At 47.2% G+C, this 26,375-nt stretch overlaps 1 protein-coding gene across 3 annotated transcripts; it reads right to left on the reverse strand.

Moving 5' to 3' along the window:
• Positions 1-1,652: 1,652 nt before the first annotated feature.
• On the reverse strand, positions 1,653-25,914 carry LOC118363950 (C-terminal-binding protein 2). Of its 3 annotated transcripts, none has more exons than XM_052488099.1 (11): positions 25,729-25,914; positions 24,020-24,081; positions 23,068-23,234; positions 10,573-10,727; positions 9,959-10,103; positions 9,588-9,794; positions 9,146-9,360; positions 6,992-7,122; positions 5,117-5,244; positions 3,282-3,402; positions 1,653-2,459 (listed from the first exon to the last, which is right to left on the reverse strand). In XM_052488099.1, exons 3-11 carry the CDS (start codon positions 23,123-23,125, stop codon positions 2,285-2,287), a joined length of 1,335 nt encoding a protein of 444 aa, XP_052344059.1. In that variant the 5' UTR covers positions 23,126-23,234; positions 24,020-24,081; positions 25,729-25,914; the 3' UTR covers positions 1,653-2,284. The 3 variants fall into 3 exon arrangements, with proteins under 3 accessions (XP_052344059.1, XP_052344060.1, XP_052344061.1); XM_052488101.1 differs by having other exon boundaries at positions 2,226-2,459; positions 3,261-3,402; XM_052488100.1 differs by lacking the exons at positions 23,068-23,234; positions 24,020-24,081; positions 25,729-25,914 and adding an exon at positions 13,176-13,299.
• Between the last annotated feature and the right edge of the window lie 461 nt (positions 25,915-26,375).

The following is a 26,375-nucleotide window of genomic DNA, read 5'->3' on the forward strand; positions in this document are numbered from 1 at the left end:
GGATGGTTGAATCCACACGCTGGCTACACCACCGGTCCTATCTTAAAGGGATGGGTGGATCCACACGCTGGCTACACCACCGGTCCTATCTTAAAGGGATGGTTGGATCCACACCCTGGCTACACCACCGGTCCTATCTTAAAGGGATGGTTGAATCCACACGCTGGCTACACCACCGGTCCTATCTTAAAGGGATGGTTGAATCCACACGCTGGCTACACCACCGGTCCTATCTTAAAGAAGGGGTGGGTGGATCCACACAGGCTGATAAAGCGCTAGTGGTGGAGTTCTTCAGGGGCTGGATGGGGCGAGAAAGAGAGGGATGGGGGGAGAAAGAGAGGGAGGAGGGGAGAAAGCCAGCGAGACCGCGCCTTGTCACCCGTCCCTGTTGACTTTGGAAGTCAGTGGTATTCCATGTGCATCACCTGCCCTATGGCTGACTGCTGTGTGGATGTGTTGGGAAAACCCAGGGGGCGCCAGAGCTAGCTGTCTGGCTGGTACTAAACCACACTGTAGCCATCCGAGCTCAGCCTGACTAACCATTCACATGTCAGTGCCTCCCCCCTGCTGGCCAAACCTCTGTCCTACAAACCACTACACAGCTGATTCAAATAACCAACTCATCATCAAGCTTTGATTATTTGGATCAGCTGTGTAGTGCTAGGGCAAAAACCAAAAGGTGCACCCTGAGGTGGGGGGGGAACCTTGCCCTAGGCTGCCCACTGGGCTCAGCTCACTCTGGGTGGGTGGGTGTGTCTACTCAGGGTTAATAAGTGCCTCTGAAAAACAACAATGTCCACACACAATAATTCAGTCTTTTTGTATGAAGTGAAATTCCAATCCACTATCCAACTGATATGAAACTGTTGTCACATGATGTTGAAGCTCCACACTGCTTCAAGGGTCTTCCTTTACAGAACAAATGCTTCACCTAACTGTTGAGTATAAGACCATGTGTAAAGTGATGATACAGAATCCATAGGACACCATCCATCTGACCTTTCAACAGGAAGTGACTGGAGCGGGAAAAAAGGAGCCTGGCCATTACATCATAAAAAGGGTAAAAACAGGGAAGCGTGTTATCGCCAAAGGAGAGGTTTCACCATCTTAAGAAGAAGAGAAACAGACCGAAAGGGTCTGACGCAGCAGAGGCAGTGGAGACAGATTTAACATGCGTCCTTAAGGTTTCAGCTCCACACTGACATTATTCATCCCTACACTAGCCAACAGACAGACAGACAAGGAATCAGATAGCCTGGTCCCAGATCTGATTAGCTTTAGATAACTTGGCTAAAGCTAGCTGACTTGTCTTCAGATACATATCTCGGATCAGGCTAGGAATCGGCCAATAGAAGCTTGATGTCGTGTTGTCTTATTGTTGTACACATTTTCCATATTATCTTGAGAGAGAGAGAGAGAGAGAGAGAGAGAGAGAGAGACAGAGACAGAGAGAGAGACAGAGACAGAGACAGAGACAGAGACAGAGACAGAGACAGAGACAGAGACAGAGAGAGAGAGACCAGAGAGAGAGAGAGAGAGAGAGAGAGAGAGAGAGAGAGAGAGAGAGAGAGAGAGAGAGAGAGAGAGAGAGAGAGAGAGAGAGAGAGAGAGAGAGAGAGAGAGAGAGAGAGAGAGAGAGAGAGAGAGAGAGAGAGAGAGAGAGAGAGAGAGAGAGACAGAGGAGAGAGAGAGAGAGAGACAGAGAGACAGAGAGAAACAGAGGTCAGAGAGAGAGATGTCAGAGAAAGATGAGAGAGAGAGAAATGTCAGAGAGAGCGAGATGGGCCAAACCTTCACTCCTCTCTCACTGATCAAAACAACCAGGGAGAAAACAGCTAGCCTCACGGTCCAGCCTCACTGCAGAGATGCTACTCAAAACAAAAACACCTACAATCATAACAGATCAACAGCCAAAAAAAATTGCTTTCACCAAAAAAATAAAAAATAAAAATACAACTCAAGAAATATACCAATCCAATTAATGAATCCTTGAGAAGAGAGTTATTGCTGAAGGTGTGTTGGCGTGGAGGGATATGGAGGTAAGGGGGAGGGGTTGAGGGAGGTCCGAGGAAGGGGTTCCGGAGGGGGAGAGGGGGCATGTTGTGGACGGGCGGATCACTCCTGGACTGGTACTGTGTTTTGAAGGATCCAGCTAAAACCGGATCAAACCGGGACCCCAGTGTAAATCTGCCTGAGGTCGGTGAGGAGGGTTGGTGGTAATGATGAAAATGGTGGGAGGGGGTGGGTTGTTGGTTTCCAGGGGTGATGGAGGAATGTTGGGGTGCTATTGGTCAGAGGAGATGTCTCTGTCTGCCTCAGCCTTGCTGGGTTGCCCTGGCGATGGGGCGTGGGGGGGATGGGACACAGGGGCGATGGCGTGAGCCAGGGCCAGAGCCTCTACCCCTGCACCTGCCCCTGTCAAACCCCCTGCTGCCACGCTTATCAGACCTGCAGGAAACCTGAGAGAGAGAGATGGAGGAGAGAGCGAGAGACAGGGGAGAGAGACGGGGGAGAGAGATGGAGGAGAGAGCGAGAGACAGGGGAGAGAGAGAGGGGGGAGAGAGAGACGGGGGAGAGAGCGAGAGACAGGGGAGAGAGAGAGACAGGAGAGAGATGGAGGAGAGAGCGAGAGACAGAGAGAGAGGAGACGGGGGAGAGAGAGATGAGAGAGAGAAGAGAGAGACGGAGGAGAGAGAGACGGAGGAGAGAGAGAGAGAGGAGGAGAGGAGGAGAGCGAGAGACGGAGGAGAGAGACGGAGGAGAGAGCGAGAGACGGAGGAGAGAGCGAGAGACGGAGGAGAGAGCGAGAGACGGAGGAGAGAGCGAGAGACGGAGGAGAGAGCGAGAGACGGAGGAGAGAGCGAGAGACGGAGGAGAGAGCGAGAGACGGAGGAGAGAGCGAGAGACGGGGGAGAGAGCGAGAGACGGAGGAGAGAGCGAGAGACGGAGGAGAGAGCGAGAGAGGAGAGAGTGAGAGACGGAGGAGAGAGCGAGAGACGGAGGAGAGAGCGAGAGATGGGGAGAGAGCGAGAGACGGAGGAGAGAGCGAGAGACGGGGGAGAGAGTGAGAGACGGGGGAGAGAGTGAGAGACGGGGAGAGAGAGATGGAGGAGAGAGCGAGAGACAGAGATGGAGGAGAGAAAGAGAGTGGATTTGTATATCACGAGGTCAACATGCTATAGAATATTCAGATACAATTGATAATTGGTTAAATAATCCTGACACTTCCTGACTTGGTTGTCCTCCTCTCCCATGCTCACCTTAACCGCTGGGGGTCTCACCTGTATGCTGAGGCTATGTTGAGTTCGGGGTGGACTGTCGCAACCTCCATACTGGGCCACTGTGACGCTGCCATCAGATACTCCTTATTCACACAGTTCTTCAGACTGTCTGGAATACGACCTAACAGAACACAGACAGGCATACAGACAGGGGGGACAGACATACAGACGGGGGGGACAGACATACAGACGTGGGGGACACAGACATACGGACGGGGGGACACAGACATACAGACGTGGGGACACAGACATACACACAGACATACAGACGGGGGGCAGACACAGACGGGGGGAGACAGACATACAGACGGGGGGGGGACAACCATACAGACGGGGGGACAACCATACAGACGGGGGGACGACAACCATACAGACGGGGGGACAACCATACAGACGGGGGGGGACGACAACCATACAGACGGGGGGACGACAACCATACAGACGGGGGACGACAACCATACAGACGGGGGGACGACAACCATACAGACGGGGGGGGACAACCAGACAGACGGGGGGAACAACCATACAGACGGGGGGACAACCATACAGACGGGGGGGACAACCATACAGACGGGGGGACAACCATACAGACGGGGGGACAACCATACAGACGGGGGGCAACCATACAGACGGGGGGACGACAACCATACAGACGGGGGGACAACCATACAGACGGGGGGACAACCATACAGACGGGGGGACGACAACCATACAGACGGGGGGGGACAACCATACAGACGGGGGGACGGGGGGGACAACCATACAGACCGACAACCATACAGACGGGGGGACAACCATACAGACGGGGGGACGACAACCATACAGACGGGGGGGACACAACCATACAGACGGGGGGACAACCATACAGACGGGGGGACATACAGACGGGGGGACAACCAGACAGACGGGGGGGGAACAACCATACAGACGGGGGGGGACACCATACAGACGGGGGGGACAACCATACAGACGGGGGGGACAACCATACAGACGGGGGGACAACCATACAGACGGGGGGGGACAACCATACAGACGGGGGGACAACCATACAGACGGGGGGGGACAACCATACAGACGGGGGGACAACCATACAGACGGGGGGGACAACCATACAGACGGGGGGACAACCATACAGACGGGGGGGGACAACCATACAGACACAACCATACAGATGGGGGGACAACCATACAGACGGGGGGACAACCATACAGACGGGGGGACAACCATACAGACGGGGGGGACAACCATACAGATGGGGGGCAGACATACAGACGGGGGGGACAACCATACAGACGGGGGGACAACCATACAGGCGGGGGGACAGACATACAGACGGGGAGGGACAACCATACAGACGGGGGGGGACAGACATACAGACGGGGGGGACAGACATACAGGCGGGGGGGGACAACCATACAGACGGGGGGGACAGACATACAGACGGGGGACAACCATACAGACGGGGGGGACAGACATACACACAGACAGGGGGACAGACATACAGACGGGGGGGACAGACACACAGACAGGGGGACAACCATACAGACGGGGGGGACAACCATACAGACGGGGGGCAACCATACAGACAGGGGGACAGACATACAAACGGGGGGACAGACATGCAGATGGGGGACGGACAGAGAGAGAAACGGGACAGACAGATGGGGTCAAGGGGTTAGTGGACCTAAGATATCAGAACACCACACCACTTCAGAACCTCAAAACATGCAGCCATATTCAAGCTATGTAAAACCACTGAAATTATTTAATAACCAATGTATAACCAGGAAAGGAATAATCCAAAATGAGGATTGAGTGTTAGGGCTTGGTTTTACCAGTGATGGCACGGCGCACCTCCCTGGCTGCCTCCTCTCTGGCCTCGATGGAGGCCTGCTCACTGTACCAGGAGGTGTGGGGGGTACAGATGAGGTTGGGAGCATCTTTCAGAGGGCCCTGTGAGAAACTACAACGGGGGGTTAGTAGGGCTGGCAACATTTAGTCAACGGGTCTATTGTTTGGTCAATATGATGTTGGTTGACCGAGATTTCTTCAGTCGACCAGTAGCAATATATATATATCATGGTGTACAAGACCCCTGTCTGAGTGGACTGATCCATTGTGGAGGTTGTGGGGATGGTACAGTCACTAAGAAGTACTACTGAAATTGTATATGATTATATTACATAAGAACAATGGTGCAACACAAATAAAAATGATATTATTTTACTACAAATGTGTTCTAATACGTTGGATAGTGGTCGCTGTCCACAGTTCTGAAACACATCAGTGCATTGTTGAATTGGCAACATTTCTAGACCATGTTGCTACGTGCATAATAGCCAAGTTAACCACCATATTGGTGTTGAGATATCAGAAGAATGAGGAGATGAGAAAACAGCCCTTGCCTTATTGTCAAAGAATAGTGAAGAGAGCAGAAACCCCAACTTAATTATGTTTACAATCAATGGCCTAACTGTTAAATGTGTCTGGCTTTATAAATCATCCATATATATCTACAGAAATAAGACAGCTCCTGCTACTGTTGCCTGTTTGACTGTTTAATATCCTACTGATTGCGTGAGCACCAAGCTTCACGCGTCGACAAGTCAAGTACAACATGTTTCAATCTTTGCCTTGCTGTAATAAAGGCTTTACACTTTATAGTGAGCACAGTCTCTATGCTATTGTGTTTATTTACTGTTGTTTACAGTGTTCCAAGTTGTCTGGAAAATTATATTTATAATAATAATGCTCCTTTTTTCTTGATCTCGTTATTGTTATGATGATGATGGTGATCATCATTATAAAGTATCACACAGCATACATACGAGTCATTCATTATTTGAAATATAATCAAGCATTTGAGTTTAAAAATGAAATAAAGCGATCCTTGAATAATTAGCCTAACAATAAATAAACCATTATATTTCGAAAATTGCATTCACGAATGCGACTGTTTTTAGTCTTTGCTCTAATAATGGCTTGACAAAAAAACGTTACAACAAACTCTCTGGTACACTTATAATGTATTTAGTGTTGTTTATAATGTTCCAAACGGTCAGAAATATTTGGCACACAGCGCTTACTCCATACCTTCTTTTTCTTGATCTCTAGTATTTTCCACAACTAGTCACATTTATTCCACACATCTGACTTCCTCTTTACCCTCTGGGCAACCAGTAAACATTCTCCCGTTTCAAGTTCGCCACATCCTCTGCATTTTGCTGTTATGGTGTTCGAAGTTTGTTATAATCACATCAATAAATTGGTTATGATATAGGTCAGGCCCTATTGGTCACGTGCATGCGATGCATACATGTGTCACATAAAGAGAACAAGCGTTGAGGGAATAGGGAATGTTTCATAAACAAATGAGGGATTTTGTTCCCATAACATTTCACTCAGATATGGCTGTAATTATGTGGCAGCTTCAGCAACACGAACAGTGAGATAAACATTGTGCTGTTCACTGCAGCAGGGAGAGAGATGATGGGTGCAAGTTACACAGTCAATCGCTGTCTTTTCTTTTTAAACAGCAAGTCTGAGACCGGCAACGTATATGTGGAAAACTATACGTTAAAACATGTGGCCGAAAGAACAGACAACTCTTGGTATACCAGGATTTTTTTTAGTTGGGGACAGCCTTAGGAAAGAAAGAGGGAGAGTCAAGGTTAGAGAGGAACGACTGAACAGCCAGTGCGTGGGCGTACCTGAAGGGCTCTGTCTCGTGGACGTCCAGCGCGGCTCCTCGTATACGTCCTTCCTTCAGGGCCTGAGCCAGAGCCTTCTCATCCACCAGACCCCCCCGCGCAGAGTTCACCAGGAACGCTCCCTGACGCATCTTCAGAGGGACCACACACACAGTGTTAAATCTAATCAAATTGGATTTAAAGTAATACACACTCACAAAGCTCACTGCACCAGTATAAGGACTAGACTTCAACTATACTTTGTGCAGAGTCACCTTTTTCAGCAGAACATATAGTTACTATTTCAATACAGATCCCACAAAACTACTACTTTTTAAAAACCATTTGAATATAGATCCCACAAAATGACCACTTTTTAAAACAATTTGAAAACAGATCTGAGAAAGCAACTACTTAAAAGACATTTGAATATTGTAATTATAAAGACATTTGAATATTGTAATTCCATTATCATGCAGTTATAAAGACATTTCCAAAGTCCTATGTTGCTATTGTAATCAAAGTTAATACACCTGATGTTAACAGTGGCTGTACTACGTCATGAATATACAGCACCAGTCAAAGGTTTGGACACCTACTCATTCAAGGGTTTTTCTTTATTTTACTATCTATACATTGTACAATAATAGTGAAAATATCAAAACTATGAAATAACAAATATGGAATCATGTGTATGCAAATTTGTATATATTTTATATTTAAGATCCTTCAAAGTAGTTAACATAGTTTCAACTAAAGGGCAACTATTTTCTTTGGTGGCTACAAATTACTTTGTAATTTCAATGACAGTATCAACATTTGAGCTTTTATAACAAACTAATATCTTTACAGTATTACATAGTTTCTAGGGCATAATATGTGCTTCAACAGTAGATACTACTCATATAGGCACAATACAGGCAGTATCACAATCAATTCAAACATTTTCTGCTGCTCCTAAATAGAATAGGGTGCTCCTAAATAGAATAGGGTGCTCCTAAATAGAATAGGGTGCTGCTAAATAGAATAGGGTGCTCCTAAATAGTATAGGGTGCTCCTAAATAGAATAGGGTGCTCCTAAATAGAATAAATAGGGTGCTCCTAAATAGAATAGGGTGCTCCTAAATAGAATAGGGTGCTGCTAAATAGAATAGGGTGCTCTAAATAGAATAGGGTGCTCCTAAATGAATAGGGTGCTCCTAAATAGAATAGGGTGCTCCTAAATAGAATAGGGTGCTCCTAAATAGAATAGGGTGCTCCTAAATAGAATAGGGTGCTCCTAGAATAGAAATAGAATAGGGTGCTCCTAAATAGAATAGGGTGCTCCTAAATAGAATAGGGTGCTCCTAAATAGAATAGGGTGCTCCTAAATAGAATAGGGTGCTCCTAAATAGAATAGGGTGCTCCTAAATAGAATAGGGTGCTCCTAAATAGAATAGGGTGCTCCTAAATAGAATAGGATGCTCCTAAATAGAATAGGATGCTCCTAAATAGAATAGGGTGCTCCTAAATAGAATAGGGTGCTCCTAAATAGAATAGGGTGCTCCTAAATAGAATAGGGTGCTCCTAAATAGAATAGGGTGCTCCTAAATAGAATAGGGTGCTCCTAAATAGAATAGGGTGCTCCTAAATAGAATAGGGTGCTCCTAAATAGAATAGGGTGCTCCTAAATAGAATAGGATGCTCCTAAATAGAATAGGGTGCTCCTAAATAGAATAGGATGCTCCTAAATAGTATAGAATAGGTGCTCCTAAATAGAATAGGGTGCTCCTAAATAGAATAGGGTGCTCCTAAATAGAATAGGGTGCTCCTAAATAGAATAGGGTGCTCCTAAATAGAATAGGGTGCTCCTAAATAGAATAGGGTGCTCCTAAATAGAATAGGGTGCTCCTAAATAGAATAGGGTGCTCCTAAATAGAATAGGGTGCTCCTAAATAGAATAGGGTGCTCCTAAATAGAATAGGGTGCTCCTAAATAGAATAGGGTGCTCCTAAATAGAATAGGGTGCTCCTAAATAGAATAGGGTGCTCCTAAATAGAATAGGGTGCTCCTAAATAGAATAGGGTGCTCCTAAATAGAATAGGGTGCTCCTAAATAGAATAGGGTGCTCCTAACTTTAAGTGGGAGCACCAGTGCTTCCAAATAACTGTTTTTCCTTTCGAGCCCTGTGCATACCTGTTTGATGGTGAAGTCATTGATGAGGTGGTGGTTGTGTTCGTTGAGGCTGCAGTGTAGAGAGACACAGTCAGAGTGGATGAGCAGGTCCTGGAGGGTAGCCATCCTCTGCAGGCCAAGGGAGCGCTCCACACCATCAGGCAGGTATGGGTCGTAGAAGATCACCCCGAAACCAAATGCCTTGGCCCGCAGAGCCACCGCCTGGCCCACACGACCTGTAGAGAGAGGGCAACACAGGGTTAACAATTGTTTTCCCTAGAGTATTTTGGTGGGGGCATTTAGGCACCCAAAGCAAATTCCAGGGCCTCTGGCAAACCCTATTGTTGATTAAAAAAAAGAAGGGCCAGTCTTAGACCAAATTCAGCTGCTCCAAATCTGCCCATTCTACATTACCTCCTAACTCCATAAACGTACATATCCTGCCCCCAGTACACCCACTTACCCAGGCCGATGATGCCCAGCGTCTCCCCCCGGATGCGGGCAGCGTCGCCGGCTACCTCCCTGATCTGCTCCACGCTGGAGGCCCTGGTGCCCTCCCTCAGGGCCTGGTGCATCCAGGTGACCCGACGGTACAGGTTTAGGATCAGACACAAGGATGTGTCGGCCGTCTCCTCCACCGACGACGCCGGCACGTTACACACCGCGATGCCTGGGGGGGGTAGGTTGTAAAGGCTGAAGTAGGTACACCATTGGCAGAACATAGCGAAGGCCTAAGGCCAGAGAAGTGGTGGTCTGTGTATCTGTTGATGTGTAATACTTATCCGTGTGTACCTGTTTGTCTGCATACTGTGTGTGCATCTGTACGTGACTCACCCAGCTCAGCTGCGGCTTTGATGTCGACGTTGTCATAGCCGCTGCCGATCCTGACGATGACTCGGAGGCCTTTGAACTTGTCCAGGTCGTCTCTAGAGAGAGTGATGGTGTGGTAGAGCAGAGCCCCCACCGCCTCGTTCAACACCTACAGAGTTAACACACATTAATACAGCCTGGTTCAACACCTGTTACTACAGCCCGGTAAAGCTGGAATCCTTCATGGTGAAACAGTCACGTCCGTTTGCCATATTACAACAAAGAAGTTACTGCCAACATCCAACACAGTTTTCCCCCCAGACATCATTTCACGTGCTATAGAACAGCAGCAGATGTAGTTCCATGATGCACAACGCTTCCCCAGCGCTGCATCGTTAACAAACAAAAACACCGGCCGTGGGGCTGACAGTGGCGCTGTCTTTAAGGGAAAGTTCATCGATACTAAACATATGGCTGGCAGTCAGGAAGTAGTCTTGAAGAACTGTTTCTTTTTTTTCATCAGAAACTGCTGCTTATAGCCACATGAACAGGAAGCTTACACCAAGTATATTATCATGCGTGTGTGTGTACGTACGTGTTTGTCCCATGTCTGTGTCTGTCTGTGTGTGTGTGTCTACCTTCTCATGGATCTCCTGGGTGGACTGGGCATCACAGAAGGCCACAGTGGCCACGTCTTTCAGGATGGGCATCTCTATGGTGCAGTCACGCCCGTCCAGCAGGGCCACCAGGGGCCGGGGGTGCATGGGCCCGTTCAGGATGGGGGGGCGGATGCCTGCCAGGGGAGACAGGACAGTTACCCATGATTTGGCATTATGAAACTTCAATAAATGTTGTATTCTTCTCACATGCCGATTTGGTTCCAATGGCTGGCTAGGTTGGTTGCAGCATGCAACACTCTATTTTGAGTTGGTTGTTTGCCCAGACAAAATGACTTCCTTTGGGAATATGTGACAGTGAAAACACAGCATGCCGCATTTTCTTCCAGATGTTGACGGTCCACTGAGCTTAGTGATTCAACAATCTTTCTGGAGTCTGCACAAGGGCAATATGAGTCACTGCTCTAAACCTGAACACACCACTGCCCTGACCATTAAAACACACACCATTCATTTCCCTTCAAACTCAACCAGGCATGACAATAGCCACTGGCATCATCAGTGCTGGGGCCAGCCAGAGTAGAGTCAACCTGTATAATGAGTCTTGACCACCAACATGACTACAAGTCCAACTTCTCTCAAAGTCAGTCCCATAACGCCCTCCACATCTCCGGTCCTCCCTACAAATAGCCAGGGTCTTGTCACCACCAGCACTCTGAGGGAGCACTGAGCAGTATGTGTGCTGCTATGGTTACGTAATAATAATAATGGAAATGAATCTACTACAAAGAGAGCATCTGAGATCACAAAGAGATAGAGGCTTCAAGAGGACACTGTTACAAGCTCAATACATTCAACTCTCCAAGCCCATGCACTCACACCCGCTATGATGACACACACACACCACCCCTGTCCCCGTCCAGAGTAGAGGATGACGATGCTTGCGGATCTGGCTGGCTGCAGTGCCAACAAGGGGTGGAGAGGAGGGCGAGTGTGACTCCTGTTCCGTACACACACGCCATTGACGCAGACTTTTTGTCCAGCGTGATCCTGCGTATGTCTACCACCATTCATTACTGCAATTACATCTGCACGGAAATAATCAAGAATAAATTAACACTTCGTGGCCAGAACGCGACAAAGCCAGACAAACACAAGCCTAACATCTGGTAAAGGCCACAGGAGAAATCTGGATACCATCATCACTAGTCTTAGCTCTCTCTGCCTCTCCATCTCTCTGAACTGATTATGAACTGCCCTTCTCTCTCACAGAAGTGTCACACAAACACACCCCTGGCCCCTAGACCAGAACCACCCCCTATCCACATCACACACGTGCGTACACACTCTCTGCCCTGCGTGACAGGTGTATGGTCTGGGGGGGCGTGTGTCTCACTGGAGCATTCACGTGGACAGAGGGAAGGACCCATGCAAAGGCCAACACACAGACAGACATGCCCAAACAAACACTCTGTGCCATAGTGAGGGGGGGTCTGGTGGAAGACAAATATTTGTGGATGCTTCCTGTGATGTCGGAGTATTTCCCAACACAAACACACACACGTCCCCCTAATATGTAACTGGGTCTAGCTGAGGAGGCTTAATAACAACGTGAATCTGCATCTCATTAAAAAACATCAAGCATTTTCCTTTATGGTAGCCTAGTGGTTAGAGCAGGTAGCCTAGTGGTTAGAGCAGGTAGCCTAGTGGTTAGAGCAGGTAGCCTAGTGGTTAGAGCAGGTAGCCTAGTGGTTAGAGGGGCGGCAGGTAGCCTAGTGGTTAGAGGGGCGGCAGGGTAGCTTAGTGGTTAGAGGGGGCGGCAGGGTAGCCTAGCCTAGGTTAGAGGGGCGGCAGGTAGCTTAGTGGTTAGAGGGGCGGCAGGTAGACTAGTGGTTAGAGGGGCGGCAGGTAGACTAGTGGTTAGAGGGGCGGCAGGTAGCTTAGTGGTTAGAGGGGCGGCAGGTAGCTTAGTGGTTAGAGGGGCGGCAGGTAGCCTAGTGGTTAGAGGGGCGGCAGGCAGCTTAGTGGTTAGAGGGGCGGCAGGTAGCCTAGTGGTTAGAGTGTTGGTGGATCCAATCCCCGAGCTGACATGGTAAAAATCTGTCGATCTGCCCCTGAACAAGGAAGTTAACCCACTGTTCCCCGGTAGGCATCATTGTAAAAAATAATTTGTTCTTAACTGACTTGCCTAGTTAAATTAATGTCCACATGCTGGATATCACAATGGATCCACAATGACTGGTTAACAAGAACACACACACGTAAAGTACCCTTGCATACTCAAAGCCTATGGAGCACAAGCATGGCCGAGCACACAATGCAATTCATTCAGCGCTTCATTCATTCTCTCCCTCCCCCTGCCTGTGGTTTGAGGAGTGTGAGACAGCAGAGTGAGGGAGAGGTGAGGGGGAGGGGCAGAGGGAGGGGCAGGGTAATAATGTAGCGCTGCTCCACCCTACCTCCAGCCAGACACACAGTTGCTCAATTCCTTTAACAGCTACAAGGACGCGCCAAGCAAAAAGGAAACAGCACACACACACACTCGTTGGCAGCACCACACCCAAGCCCATATCTTCAAGCTCTCCTTCATACACACATTTTACGACACACACACGGAGCCAAACCTTGCATTATGAAGTTAACCAGCCTGTCTTCCTCTCTCTCTCACCTCGCTCTCTATCTTTCGTTCTCTCTTTCTCTCTCTGTCTGTCAGAATGTTCTTGGATGGTTAGGACCCTACTGTCATCCACACCCAGTCCCTCCCCCACCGCCCAGCTCCAATCACGGGCAGCTCTATTGAGGGCCAGCCAACCAGCACTAACTTCATTAGCATAGCCAGGCAGCGACTGGGCTGGGGGCGGTTAGGCTGTTGTTGTTTTTTAAAGAGACAGCTGGCCTGTTTTCCTGTAGCCACGACCCTTCCCCTTCTCACTCCTCTCAGGGGACCTGACTCTTCCAGACAACTCCCTCCATTTTATCATCACCCAAGAGCTGCATTTTGCACCATTTTATTTATCCTTGTACAACAGTATAGACATTTTTTAATTTAATTTTACCTTTATTTAACCAGGCAAGTCAGTTAAGAACACATTCTTATTTTCAATGACGGCCTAGGAACAGTGGGTTAACTGCCTGTTCAGGGGCAGACCGACAGATTTGTACCTTGTCAGCTCGGGGGTTTGAACTCGCAACCTTCCGGTTACTAGTCCAACGCTCTAACCACTAGGCTACGCTGCCGCCCTACATTACAAACCAGAAAGAAGCCAAATATGTCCAGAATTGAATAAGGTAACTGGACCACCTTTAATGAGACTTTTTGTTTGTTTTTGTATACACTACAAATTAGGCTTGGCATGACTTGTAATGCCATTTAAAAAAAAATATACTATATTAAATAACAATAACACCATGCTACCTTTACGGTAGGGATGGGCACGGTTATTAGAATATTTAAAAATCTGAACAGATGTTAGTATTCGATTACTTGTGAGAGTATTCATTAAAAAAATATATAAATATATGGCTATTTTACCAATGAAAAGGCTTTGTCTAAAATGTAATACAAGTATTTGAGACATTGCTACATGGTCTATCATTGTAAGCTATTACATTTGACATTTCAATAAAACACCTTTATCACAGTTTTTATGAGTGCCCCCAATAAAAAAATGCATCTGTAGCCAGCACACGTTTTACACGTGGAGCTTGTTGTTATTGTCGGTGAATCATAGCAGCGCTAGAGTCAAGAGGATGCATGTGTAATCATAGCAGCGCTACAGTCAAGAGGATGCATGTGTAATCATAGCAGCGCTACAGTCAAGAGGATGCATGTGTAATCATAGCAGCGCTACAGTCAGAGGATGCACGTGTAATCATAGCAGCGCTACAGTCAGAGGATGCACGTGTAATCATAGCAGCTCAGAGGATGCATGTGTAATCATAGCAGCGCTACAGTCAGAGGATGCACGTGTAATCATAGCAGCGCTACAGTCAGAGGATGCACGTGTAATCATAGCAGCGCTACAGTCAGAGGATGCACGTGTAATCATAGCAGCGCTACAGTCAGAGGATCACGTGTAATCATAGCAGCGCTACAGTCAGAGGATGCACGTGTAATCATAGCAGCGTCAGAGGATGCACGTGTAATCTACAGTCAAGAGGATGCACGTGTAATCATAGCAGCGCTACAGTCAAGAGGATGCACGTGTAATCATAGCAGCGCTACAGTCAGAGGATGCACGTGTAATCATAGCAGCGCTACAGTCAGAGGATGCACGTGTAATCATAGCAGCGCTACAGTCAGAGGATGCACGTGTCATCATAGCAGCGCTACAGTCAAGAGGATGCACGTGTAATCATAGCAGCGCTACAGTCAGAGGATGCACGTGTCATCATAGCAGCGCTACAGTCAAGAGGATGCACGTGTAATCATAGCAGCGCTACAGTCAGAGGATGCACGTGTAATCATTGCAGCGCTACAGTCAAGAGGATGCACGTGTAATCATAGCAGCGCTACAGTCAGAGGATGCACGTGTCATCATAGCAGCGCTACAGTCAAGAGGATGCACGTGTAATCATAGCAGCGCTACAGTCAGAGGATGCACGTGTCATCATAGCAGCGCTACAGTCAAGGATGCATGTGTATCATAGCAGCGCTACAGTCAGAGATGCACGTGTAATCATAGCAGCGCTACAGTCAGAGGATGCATGTGTAATCATTGCAGCGCTACAGTCAAGAGGATGCACGTGTAATCATAGCAGCGCTACAGTCAGAGGATGCACGTGTAATCATAGCAGCGCTACAGTCAGAGGCTGCACGTGTAATCATAGCAGCGCTACAGTCAGAGGATGCACGTGTAATCATAGCAGCGCTACAGTCAGAGGATGCATGTGTAATCATAGCAGCGCTACAGTCAGAGGATGCACGTGTCATCATAGCAGCGCTACAGTCAGAGGATGCACGTGTAATCATAGCAGCGCTACAGTCAGAGGGTGCACGTGTAATCATAGCAGCAGCGCTAGTCAGAGGCTGCATGTGTAATCATAGCAGCGCTACAGTCAGAGGATGCATGTGTAATCATAGCAGCGCTACAGTCAGAGGATGCACGTGTAATCATTGCAGCGCTACAGTCAGAGGATGCACGTGTAATCATAATCATAGCAGCGCTACAGTCAGAGGATGCACGTGTAATCATAGCAGCGCTACAGTCAGAGGATGCACGTGTAATCATAGCAGCGCTACAGTCAGAGGCTGCACGTGTAATCATAGCAGCTACAGTCAGAGGATGCACGTGTAATCATAGCAGCGCTACAGTCAGAGGATGCACGTGTAATCATAGCAGCGCTACAGTCAGAGGCTGCACGTGTAATCATAGCAGCGCTACAGTCAGAGGATGAATGTGTAATCATTGCAGCGCTACAGTCAGAGGATGAATGTGTAATCATTGCAGCGCTACAGTCAGAGGATGAATGTGTAATCATTGCAGCGCTACAGTCAAGAGGATGCACGTGTCATCATAGCAGCGCTACAGTCAGAGGCTGCACGTGTAATCATAGCAGCGCTACAGTCAGAGGATGAATGTGTAATCATTGCAGCGCTACAGTCAGAGGATGAATGTGTAATCATTGCAGCGCTACAGTCAGAGGCTGCATGTGTAATCATAGCAGCGCTACAGTCAAGAGGATGCACGTGTAATCATAGCAGCGCTACAGTCAGAGGCTGCATGTGTAATCATAGCAGCGCTACAGTCAGAGGCTGCACGTGTAATCATAGCAGCGCTACAGTCAGAGGCTGCATGTGTAATCATAGCAGCGCTACAGTCAGAGGCTGCACGTGTAATCATAGCAGCGCTACAGTCAGAGGCTGCACGTGTAATCATAGCAGCGCTACAGTCAGAGGATGCATGTGTAATCATAGCAGCGCTACAGTCAGAGGATGCATGTGTAATCATAGCAGCGCTACAGTCAGAGGATGCATGTGTAATCATAGCAGCGCTACAGTCAGAGGCTGCATGTGTAATCATAGCAGCGCTACAGTCAGAGGATGCATGTGTAATCATAGCAGCGCTACAGTCAGAGGATGCATGTGTAATCATAGCAGCGCTACAGTCAGAGGATGCATGTGTAATCATAGCAGCGTCAGAGGCTGCATGTGTAATCAGTCAGAGGATGCATGTGTAATCATAGCAGCGCTACAGTCAGAGGATGCATGTGTAATCATAGCAGCGCTACAGTCAAGAGGATGCACGTGTAATCATAGCAGCGCTACAGTCAAGAGGATGCATGTGTAATCATAGCAGCGCTACAGTCAGAGGATGCATGTGTAATCATAGCAGCGCTAGTCAGAGGCTGCATGTGTAATCATAGCAGCGCTACAGTCAGAGGATGCATGTGTAATCATAGCAGCGCTACAGTCAGAGGCTGCATGTGTAATCATAGCAGCGCTACAGTCAGAGGATGCATGTGTAATCATAGCAGCGCTACAGTCACAGTCAGAGGCTGCATGTGTAATCATAGCAGCGCTACAGTCAGAGGCTGCATGTGTAATCATAGCAGCGCTACAGTCAGAGGATGCATGTGTAATCATAGCAGCGCTACAGTCAGAGGCTGCATGTGTAATCATAGCAGCGCTACAGTCAGAGGATGCATGTGTAATCATAGCAGCGCTACAGTCAGAGGATGCATGTGTAATCATAGCAGCATAGCAGCGCTACAGTCAGAGGATGCATGTGTAATCATAGCAGCGCTACAGTCAGAGGATGCATGTGTAATCATAGCAGCGCTACAGTCAGAGGATGCATGTGTAATCATAGCAGCGCTACAGTCAGAGGATGCATGTGTAATCATAGCAGCGCTACAGTCAGAGGATGCATGTGTAATCATAGCAGCGCTACAGTCAGAGGATGCATGTGTAATCATAGCAGCGCTACAGTCAGAGGATGCATGTGTAATCATAGCAGCGCTACAGTCAGAGGATGCATGTGTAATCATAGCAGCGCTACAGTCAGAGGATGCACGTGTAATCATAGCAGCGCTACAGTCAGAGGATGCATGTGTAATCATAGCAGCGCTACAGTCAGAGGATGCACGTGTAATCATAGCAGCGCTAGTCAGAGGCTGCAAGTGTAATCATAGCAGCGCTACAGTCAAGAGGATGCATGTGTAATCATTGCAGCGCTACAGTCAGAGGCTGCATGTGTAATCATAGCAGCGCTACAGTCAAGAGGATGCACGTGTAATCATAGCAGCGCTACAGTCAGAGGCTGCATGTGTAATCATAGCAGCGCTACAGTCAGAGGATGCACGTGTCATCATAGCAGCGCTACAGTCAGAGGATGCATGTGTAATCATAGCAGCGCTACAGTCAAGAGGATGCATGTGTAATCATTGCAGCGCTACAGTCAAGAGGCTGCAAGTGTCATCATAGCAGCGCTACAGTCAGAGGATGCACGTGTAATCATAGCAGCGCTACAGTCAGAGGATGCACGTGTAATCATAGCAGCGCTACAGTCAGAGGCTGCATGTGTAATCATAGCAGCGCTACAGTCAGAGGCTGCAAGTGTCATCATAGCAGCGCTACAGTCAGAGGATGCACGTGTAATCATAGCAGCGCTTACAGTCAGAGGCTGCATGTGTAATCATAGCAGCGCTACAGTCAGAGGATGCACGTGTAATCATAGCAGCGCTACAGTCAGAGGCTGCATGTGTAATCATAGCAGCGCTACAGTCAGGGGATGCACGTGTAATCATAGCAGCGCTACAGTCAGAGGCTGCATGTGTAATCATAGCAGCGCTACAGTCAGAGGATGCATGTGTAATCATAGCAGCGCTACAGTCAGAGGCTGCATGTGTAATCATAGCAGCGCTACAGTCAGAGGCTGCACGTGTAATCATAGCAGCGCTACAGTCAGAGGCTGCATGTGTAATCATAGCAGCGCTACAGTCAGAGGCTGCATGTGTAATCATAGCAGCGCTACAGTCAGAGGCTGCACGTGTAATCATAGCAGCGCTACAGTCAGAGGCTGCATGTGTAATCATAGCAGCGCTACAGTCAGAGGATGCATGTGTAATCATAGCAGCGCTGCAGTCAGAGGATGCAAGTGTCATCATAGCAGCGCTACAGTCAGAGGATGCATGTGTAATCATAGCAGCGCTGCAGTCAGAGGATGCACATGTAATCATAGCAGCGCTATCAGAGGCAGCAAGTGTCAGAGGCTGCAAGTGTCATCATAGCAGCGCTGCAGTCAGAGGATGCACGTGTAATCATAGCAGCGCTACAGTCAGAGGCTGCACGTGTAATCATAGCAGCGCTGCAGTCAGAGGATGCATGTGTAATCATAGCAGCGCTAGTCAGAGGCTGCAAGTGTCATCATAGCAGCGCTACAGTCAGAGGATGCATGTGTAATCATAGCAGCGCTGCAGTCAGAGGATGCATGTGTAATCATTGCAGCGCTACAGTCAGAGGATGCATGTGTAATCATAGCAGCGCTGCAGTCAGAGGATGCACGTGTAATCATTGCAGCGCTAGTCAGAGGCTGCAAGTGTAATCATAGCAGCGCTACAGTCAGAGGATGCATGTGTAATCATAGCAGCGCTGCAGTCAGAGGATGCACGTGTAATCATTGCAGCGCTAGTCAGAGGCTGCAAGTGTAATCATAGCAGCGCTACAGTCAGAGGATGCATGTGTAATCATAGCAGCGCTGCAGTCAGAGGATGCACGTGTAGCAATCATTGCAGCGCTAGTCAGAGGCTGCAAGTGTAATCATAGCAGCGCTGCAGTCAGAGGATGCACGTGTAATCATAGCAGCGCTAGTCAGAGGCTGCAAGTGTCATCATAGCAGCGCTACAGTCAGAGGATGCACGTGTAATCATAGCAGCGCTACAGTCAGAGGATGCATGTGTAATCATAGCAGCGCTACAGTCAGAGGATGCACGTGTAATCATAGCAGCGCTAGTCAGAGGCTGCAAGTGTCATCATAGCAGCGCATACAGTCAGAGGCTGCACGTGTAATCATAGCAGCGCTAGTCAGAGGCTGCAAGTGTCATCATAGCAGCGCTACAGTCAGAGGATGCACGTGTAATCATAGCAGCGCTAGTCAGAGGCTGCATGTGTAATCATAGCAGCGCTACAGTCAGAGGATGCATGTGGAATCATAGCAGCGCTACAGTCAAGAGGATGCATGTGTAATCATAGCAGCGCTACAGTCAGAGGATGCATGTGTAATCATAGCAGCGCTACAGTCAGAGGCTGCATGTGTAATCATAGCAGCGCTACAGTCAGAGGATGCACGTGTAATCATAGCAGCGCTACAGTCAGAGGATGCATGTGTAATCATAGCAGCGCTACAGTCAGAGGATGCATGTGTAATCATAGCAGCGCTACAGTCAGAGGATGCACGTGTAATCATAGCAGCGCTACAGTCAGAGGATGCATGTGTAATCATAGCAGCGCTACAGTCAGAGGATGCATGTGTAATCATAGCAGCGCTACAGTCAGAGGATGCACGTGTAATCATAGCAGCGCTACAGTCAGAGGATGCACGTGTAATCATAGCAGCGCTAGTCAGAGGCTGCAAGTGTCATCATAGCAGCGCTACAGTCAGAGGCTGCACGTGTAATCATAGCAGCGCTAGTCAGAGGCTGCAAGTGTCATCATAGCAGCGCTACAGTCAGAGGATGCACGTGTAATCATAGCAGCGCTACAGTCAGAGGATGCACGTGTAATCATAGCAGCGCTAGTCAGAGGCTGCATGTGTAATCATAGCAGCGCTACAGTCAGAGGCTGCATGTGTAATCATAGCAGCGCTACAGTCAGAGGATGCATGTGTAATCATAGCAGCGCTACAGTCAGAGGATGCATGTGTAATCATAGCAGCGCTACAGTCAGAGGATGCATGTGTAATCATAGCAGCGCTACAGTCAGAGGATGCACGTGTAATCATAGCAGCGCTACAGTCAGAGGATGCATGTGTAATCATAGCAGCGCTACAGTCAGAGGATGCATGTGTAATCATAGCAGCGCTACAGTCAGAGGATGCATGTGTAATCATAGCAGCGCTACAGTCAGAGGATGCATGTGTAATCATAGCAGCGCTACAGTCAGAGGCTGCATGTGTAATCATAGCAGCGCTACAGTCAGAGGATGCATGTGTAATCATAGCAGCGCTACAGTCAGAGGATGCATGTGTAATCATAGCAGCGCTACAGTCAGAGGCTGCATGTGTAATCATAGCAGCTACAGTCAGTGTATCATAGCAGCGCTACAGTCAGAGGATGCATGTGTAATCATAGCAGCGCTACAGTCAGAGGCTGCATGTGTAATCATAGCAGCGCTACAGTCAGAGGATGCATGTGTAATCATAGCAGCGCTACAGTCAGAGGATGCATGTGTAATCATAGCAGCGCTACAGTCAGAGGCTGCATGTGTAATCATAGCAGCGCTACAGTCAGAGGATGCATGTGTAATCATAGCAGCGCTACAGTCAGAGGCTGCATGTGTAATCATAGCAGCGCTACAGTCAGAGGATGCATGTGTAATCATAGCAGCGCTACAGTCAGAGGATGCATGTGTAATCATAGCAGCGCTACAGTCAGAGGCTGCATGTGTAATCATAGCAGCGCTACAGTCAGAGGCTGCATGTGTAATCATAGCAGCGCTACAGTCAGAGGATGCACGTGTAATCATAGCAGCGCTAGAGTCAGAGGATGCATGTGTAATCATAGCAGCGCTACAGTCAGAGGCTGCATGTGTAATCTGCATGTGTAATCATAGCAGCGCTACAGTCAGAGGATGCATGTGTAATCATAGCAGCGCTACAGTCAGAGGATGCATGTGTAATCATAGCAGCGCTACAGTCAGAGGATGCATGTGTAATCATAGCAGCGCTACAGTCAGAGGATGCATGTGTAATCATAGCAGCGCTACAGTCAGAGGCTGCATGTGTAATCATAGCAGCGCTACAGTCAGAGGATGCATGTGTAATCATAGCAGCGCTACAGTCAGAGGATGCATGTGTAATCATAGCAGCGCTACAGTCAGAGGCTGCATGTGTAATCATAGCAGCGCTACAGTCAGAGGCTGCATGTGTAATCATAGCAGCGCTACAGTCAGAGGATGCATGTGTAATCATAGCAGCGCTACAGTCAGAGGATGCATGTGTAATCATAGCAGCGCTACAGTCAGAGGATGCATGTGTAATCATAGCAGCGCTAGTCAGAGGCTGCATGTGTAATCATAGCAGCGCTACAGTCAGAGGATGCACGTGTAATCATAGCAGCGCTACAGTCAAGAGGATGCACGTGTAATCATAGCAGCGCTACAGTCAGAGGATGCATGTGTAATCATAGCAGCGCTACAGTCAGAGGCTGCATGTGTAATCATAGCAGCGCTACAGTCAGAGGATGCATGTGTAATCATAGCAGCGCTACAGTCAGAGGCTGCATGTGTAATCATAGCAGCACTACAGTCAGAGGATGCATGTGTAATCATAGCAGCGCTACAGTCAGAGGATGCATGTGTAATCATAGCAGCGCTACAGTCAGAGGATGCATGTGTAATCATAGCAGCGCTACAGTCAGAGGATGCATGTTTAATCATAGCAGCGCTACAGTCAGAGGATGCATGTGTAATCATAGCAGCGCTACAGTCAGAGGCTGCATGTGTAATCATAGCAGCACTACAGTCAGAGGCTGCATGTGTAGCAAGTGAAGTGGACGATTCCTAATCAAAGCTCCTTTTCTGCGTCTGCTGAAACAAGCAGAGCTCAGCACACCGCCTCTCTCCCCAGTCACACGAGCAAGTCTCCATTGAAAATCTTTCAAACGTGTATTTAGACTATTAGGATATCTCCCCAAAAGATCTGGATATTATTCTAATAGTGAAATCATTTCAAATGCCCATTCCTACTTTTCGGTTAATTTCCGTCTTTGTCAAAAGAAACCTTGATCATGATGTAGCCTAATGTAACCAGTCATTTATTCTAGCCTGTCACAGATCGTCATCATTTGTACCTTGCCTTGGCATAGTTTCTCGTGGCTCACAGCTCAGACACACCATCTTGGTCACCCACTAACCCTGCTTGAAATCCCCACAGACAGGAACAGGAAGTGCGATAAGGGTTTTGTGCTCTCTCTCGCCAACTGTCCCAAACCCATGCCTTCACTAACCTACCTGCCACTGTTCACACCAATACGCTAATCATTAACAACAGACTTCCCATATCAGCGGCTGATGTAAACCAAGTGCCAACGATTATTGTCATAGGCATGTGACAATACATTCAACCAATTTCAGGTATCATTTTTCTAAAAGACCACACACATCCTTGAGCCCAATCAAGACATGTCTGGAGGAAGTTCTGATAGCACAGTATGCGCACTGTAAACAAAACATGTTGTATTATGAATGTGTGATGTTGGTGTAGCAATATGACTATAATGAATTGTGAAATCATAATATTCAAATACCCTGAATGTGTGTAAGATGTATGACTTTGTCTGTCTCTCAAGGCTCCTTACCCTCACAGATGCGGTCAAGTCTCTGCCGCTTGACTTTGTGCTTGTCCATTAGAGCCATAGGCTGGCAGTCCTAACCCAGGACACAGCAAGACAACAGCACAGAGCACTAAGGAGGCTCTTCAACAGGACACCAGCACGAGAAACCACTACTACCCACTGAGCAACACCTGCAGAGAGAGTGAGAAAGAGAGACAGAGTTGTTGGTACCTGTTAGAATGTGAAAGACTTTACTGCTCATCATGTCTGTGGTAAAGCATTTCTTCTGCCACTTGGATTTCTCCTTTTGTGCCAATAAAGTTAGAAAGAAATTGAATTTGAGAGACAGGGAGGAAGGGATAGTTACTGCTGCAGGTTAGGACCCTCAACGGGTTAGTTGTAGAAAGGTGCTTTCAAGTCCTAGCAGGCTAAAGTAATTACAATAACACAGGGTCCTAAGGATGAGGCGTCTACTAAACAGATGATAGGCCCATGTTCTTACACAAAATAATGGAGCATACATGTGTCTACACTTGTGATGTATAACATTACGAAAATGAATGAAACCATGACTAAAGGAACTGACAAACACATGCCTATGTAGTGTGGTATTGGTGAGTGTGTACTCTTCCTTCTGCTTCCTCTGTGGTTTACCTAAGGCCTGTTTCAGTACTTTGAAAATGCATACATTCTTCTTCTCTTCCAAATGGTTATACCTGCTCTGACATGACTGGATTGGTGAAAGCTATGTAGTTTAACCCTTGCTTTCACCTATCCAATAGTGTGAAATCCTGGCAGAATCTCAAACCGAACACTTGGCCCCAAAGCCCTTTATCGAGGGATAAAAGTGTTCAGTAGGAGATTTAGCCAATGATTACCTAATCAGGACAGACAAAGGACTGGTGCAGCTTCAAAGTATTTGACCAAGGCTGTAAACGGAAAGAGGAATAACCATATGGGGGAGTGGCAGACTTACCAGCAGGAGAATCCACTCAGTGTCTGTTCCGTCTGCAACTCACAACATCTGTTCAGATCTCACTGTCAAGCAGATACAAAACAGTGTGTTATTATCAGAGGGTCTTCTTCACTCACACCCTCTCAAACAAACTTACTTCAATTCGATAACTTATCAGTCACTCAGTACTAGTCTAGGCCTAAGCAATATAAAAATGTGAGTGCTAAACATGGAGTACCTTGGATTGAACAGTAGCTAGGCCTAGATCCCTGATTGATGAAGACTGGTGTCTAACAATTGATAAAGTAGGCATATGTATACACATATATATACATACATATATATATACATACATATATACATACATATATATATACATACATATACATACATATATATACATACATATACATACATATATATACATACTGTAGCTCAGTTGGTAGAGCATGGCGCTTGTAACGCCAGGGTAGTGGGTTCAATCCCCGGGACCACCCATACGTAGAATGTATGCACACATGACGACTGTAAGTCGCTTTGGATAAAAGCGTCTGCTAAATGGCATATATTATTATATTATATATATACATACATACATACATACATATATATATATATACATACATATATATATATACATACATACATACATACATATATGTGTGTGTGGTAACCTAGTGGTTTAGGAGGTTGGGCCAGTAACTGAACGGTTGCTGGTTCAAATTCCTGAGCTGACTAGGTGAAATATGCCGATGTGCCCTTGAGCAAGGCACATAACCCTAATTGTCCCTGTAATTCACTTTGGATAAGAATGTCTGCTAAATGACTAAAATGTAAATGTGATGGGTACAAGTTTGGCTAGGCCTATAAACTGGACTCAAACAGAGAACAAAGTTAGCTATAATTCTCTACTAAATGACACTTAGCTACAAAGAATCACAATCATCAAAGTTTAAGAAGTTGGGACAACATTCCAATACGTACGTATATGTAAAAAGTAGCAATGAATATGCATTAAAAAAATCTTGAAACCCATCACAAAGTTATCAACAGACAGTGCGGTTTATAGAAACAATGGCAGTTTTGATATCATTGATACAAAGTATTGAATAGTGTTTCGCAAGCCAAAACCATTACCACATGTGGCTGCCAAAGTTTAGGCCTAACTACATTTCACTATCCCTTCAGAACTGAACAACTAGCTACAAGTTTCAAAACTCTGCAGAATACGCTATGCTAACTAGTTAACTAGCTATCTAGATGGCTACTGATAACGGCCGATATCGCATCTGGCTAGTTAGCGAACGTTAGCTAGTTAGCCAACTAAAGAACATTAGCTAACTAGGCAGCTAACCGTGCCAGAAAAACACATTCTGATCGATAGGAATCATATTTCAATTAAACAAACCGCCCTGTAAACCATCCCAAAAATACACATTAAGTTCAACCTTCTGATGGCTTGTTTATTTTATCAAGCATATCAATCTACGGTTGGATGGTTAGCATCGCAAGTTAGCTTGCTTGCTAGATATACTACTGCGTGTGAGAGATGCGTACAGGGGAGCCCATTTTCGTCCGATTCGCTATCAGCGAATGGCGCTACAATGTGAATATCTGAAATGCAGTAGCACAAGAACACCGGGAAACGTGGATATCCACAACGTGCACGTTCGGCACGCATCATTTGCTACCCCGGTAACCTAGTAACGAAAGAGCGGTGGATTAATTACCCCAAGAAATGTCTTTCAGTCGTGTTGAGGTGTCTGGACAGTTTGCGTGCGTCGGTGGTCTTCCCTCTCTCCCGATCGCCATGAAATCTGAGAAAGAGGAAGTCGCAGGTTCATGGGGGGTCAGGCCGCCGTACACAACGTGACGGGCAGAGTGAGAGGTACCAGTGCACTGTTTTAGGAGGGGAAGGCAGAGCGCCCTCACCTTCCATGGCGGTGGACAGACAGCACACCCATTGGCTTTCTCCATAAAGAGTACTTCATGTTCACTATGGTCTGGATAAACTACGACTTATCGTGCAAAGTTCTGCAGAGGAAATTGTTTTAACAGGTTTACTGCCCTAAGTTAACGAATATAGAGCAATGTATCATATCGTTTGTATTTTTCCTTTCAAACAAACATGCCCCCCCCCCACAGGTCTTACTCGAATAAAATACCTCTGGACAGATAATTGAGAAACAATCTTTAGAAGGTTTAGATAACCGAGTGACCACCAGATGTCACTATAGTCAATGTGCCCTATGCTCTCTGTATGCTTCAAGAATTTACTTGAGGCTAGACTACTAGACTGAGGCGCCATTCTCAGGTGGATGTTGTCAATCTTGTAATCAAACATACTACATAAAGAAACCTGTCTTCCCAGGTGATT

The sequence above is a fragment of the Oncorhynchus keta genome, chromosome 30 (genome assembly GCF_023373465.1).
Source record: "Oncorhynchus keta strain PuntledgeMale-10-30-2019 chromosome 30, Oket_V2, whole genome shotgun sequence".
Taxonomy (NCBI): Eukaryota; Metazoa; Chordata; class Actinopteri; order Salmoniformes; family Salmonidae; genus Oncorhynchus; species Oncorhynchus keta.

Bases quoted from the DNA above. Each gene is read 5' to 3' on its own strand.
- LOC118363950 (XM_052488099.1), bottom strand. From the start codon at position 23,125: ATGGCTCTAATGGACAAGCACAAAGTCAAGCGGCAGAGACTTGACCGC. The intron at 10,728-23,067 runs GTAAGGAGCCTT...CTCCCCTGGCAG, and splicing joins ACTTGACCGCATCTGTGAGG to GCATCCGCCCCCCCATCCTG. The intron at 5,245-6,991 runs GTACGCCCACGC...CCCCCGTTGTAG, and splicing joins CACGAGACAGAGCCCTTCAG to TTTCTCACAGGGCCCTCTGA.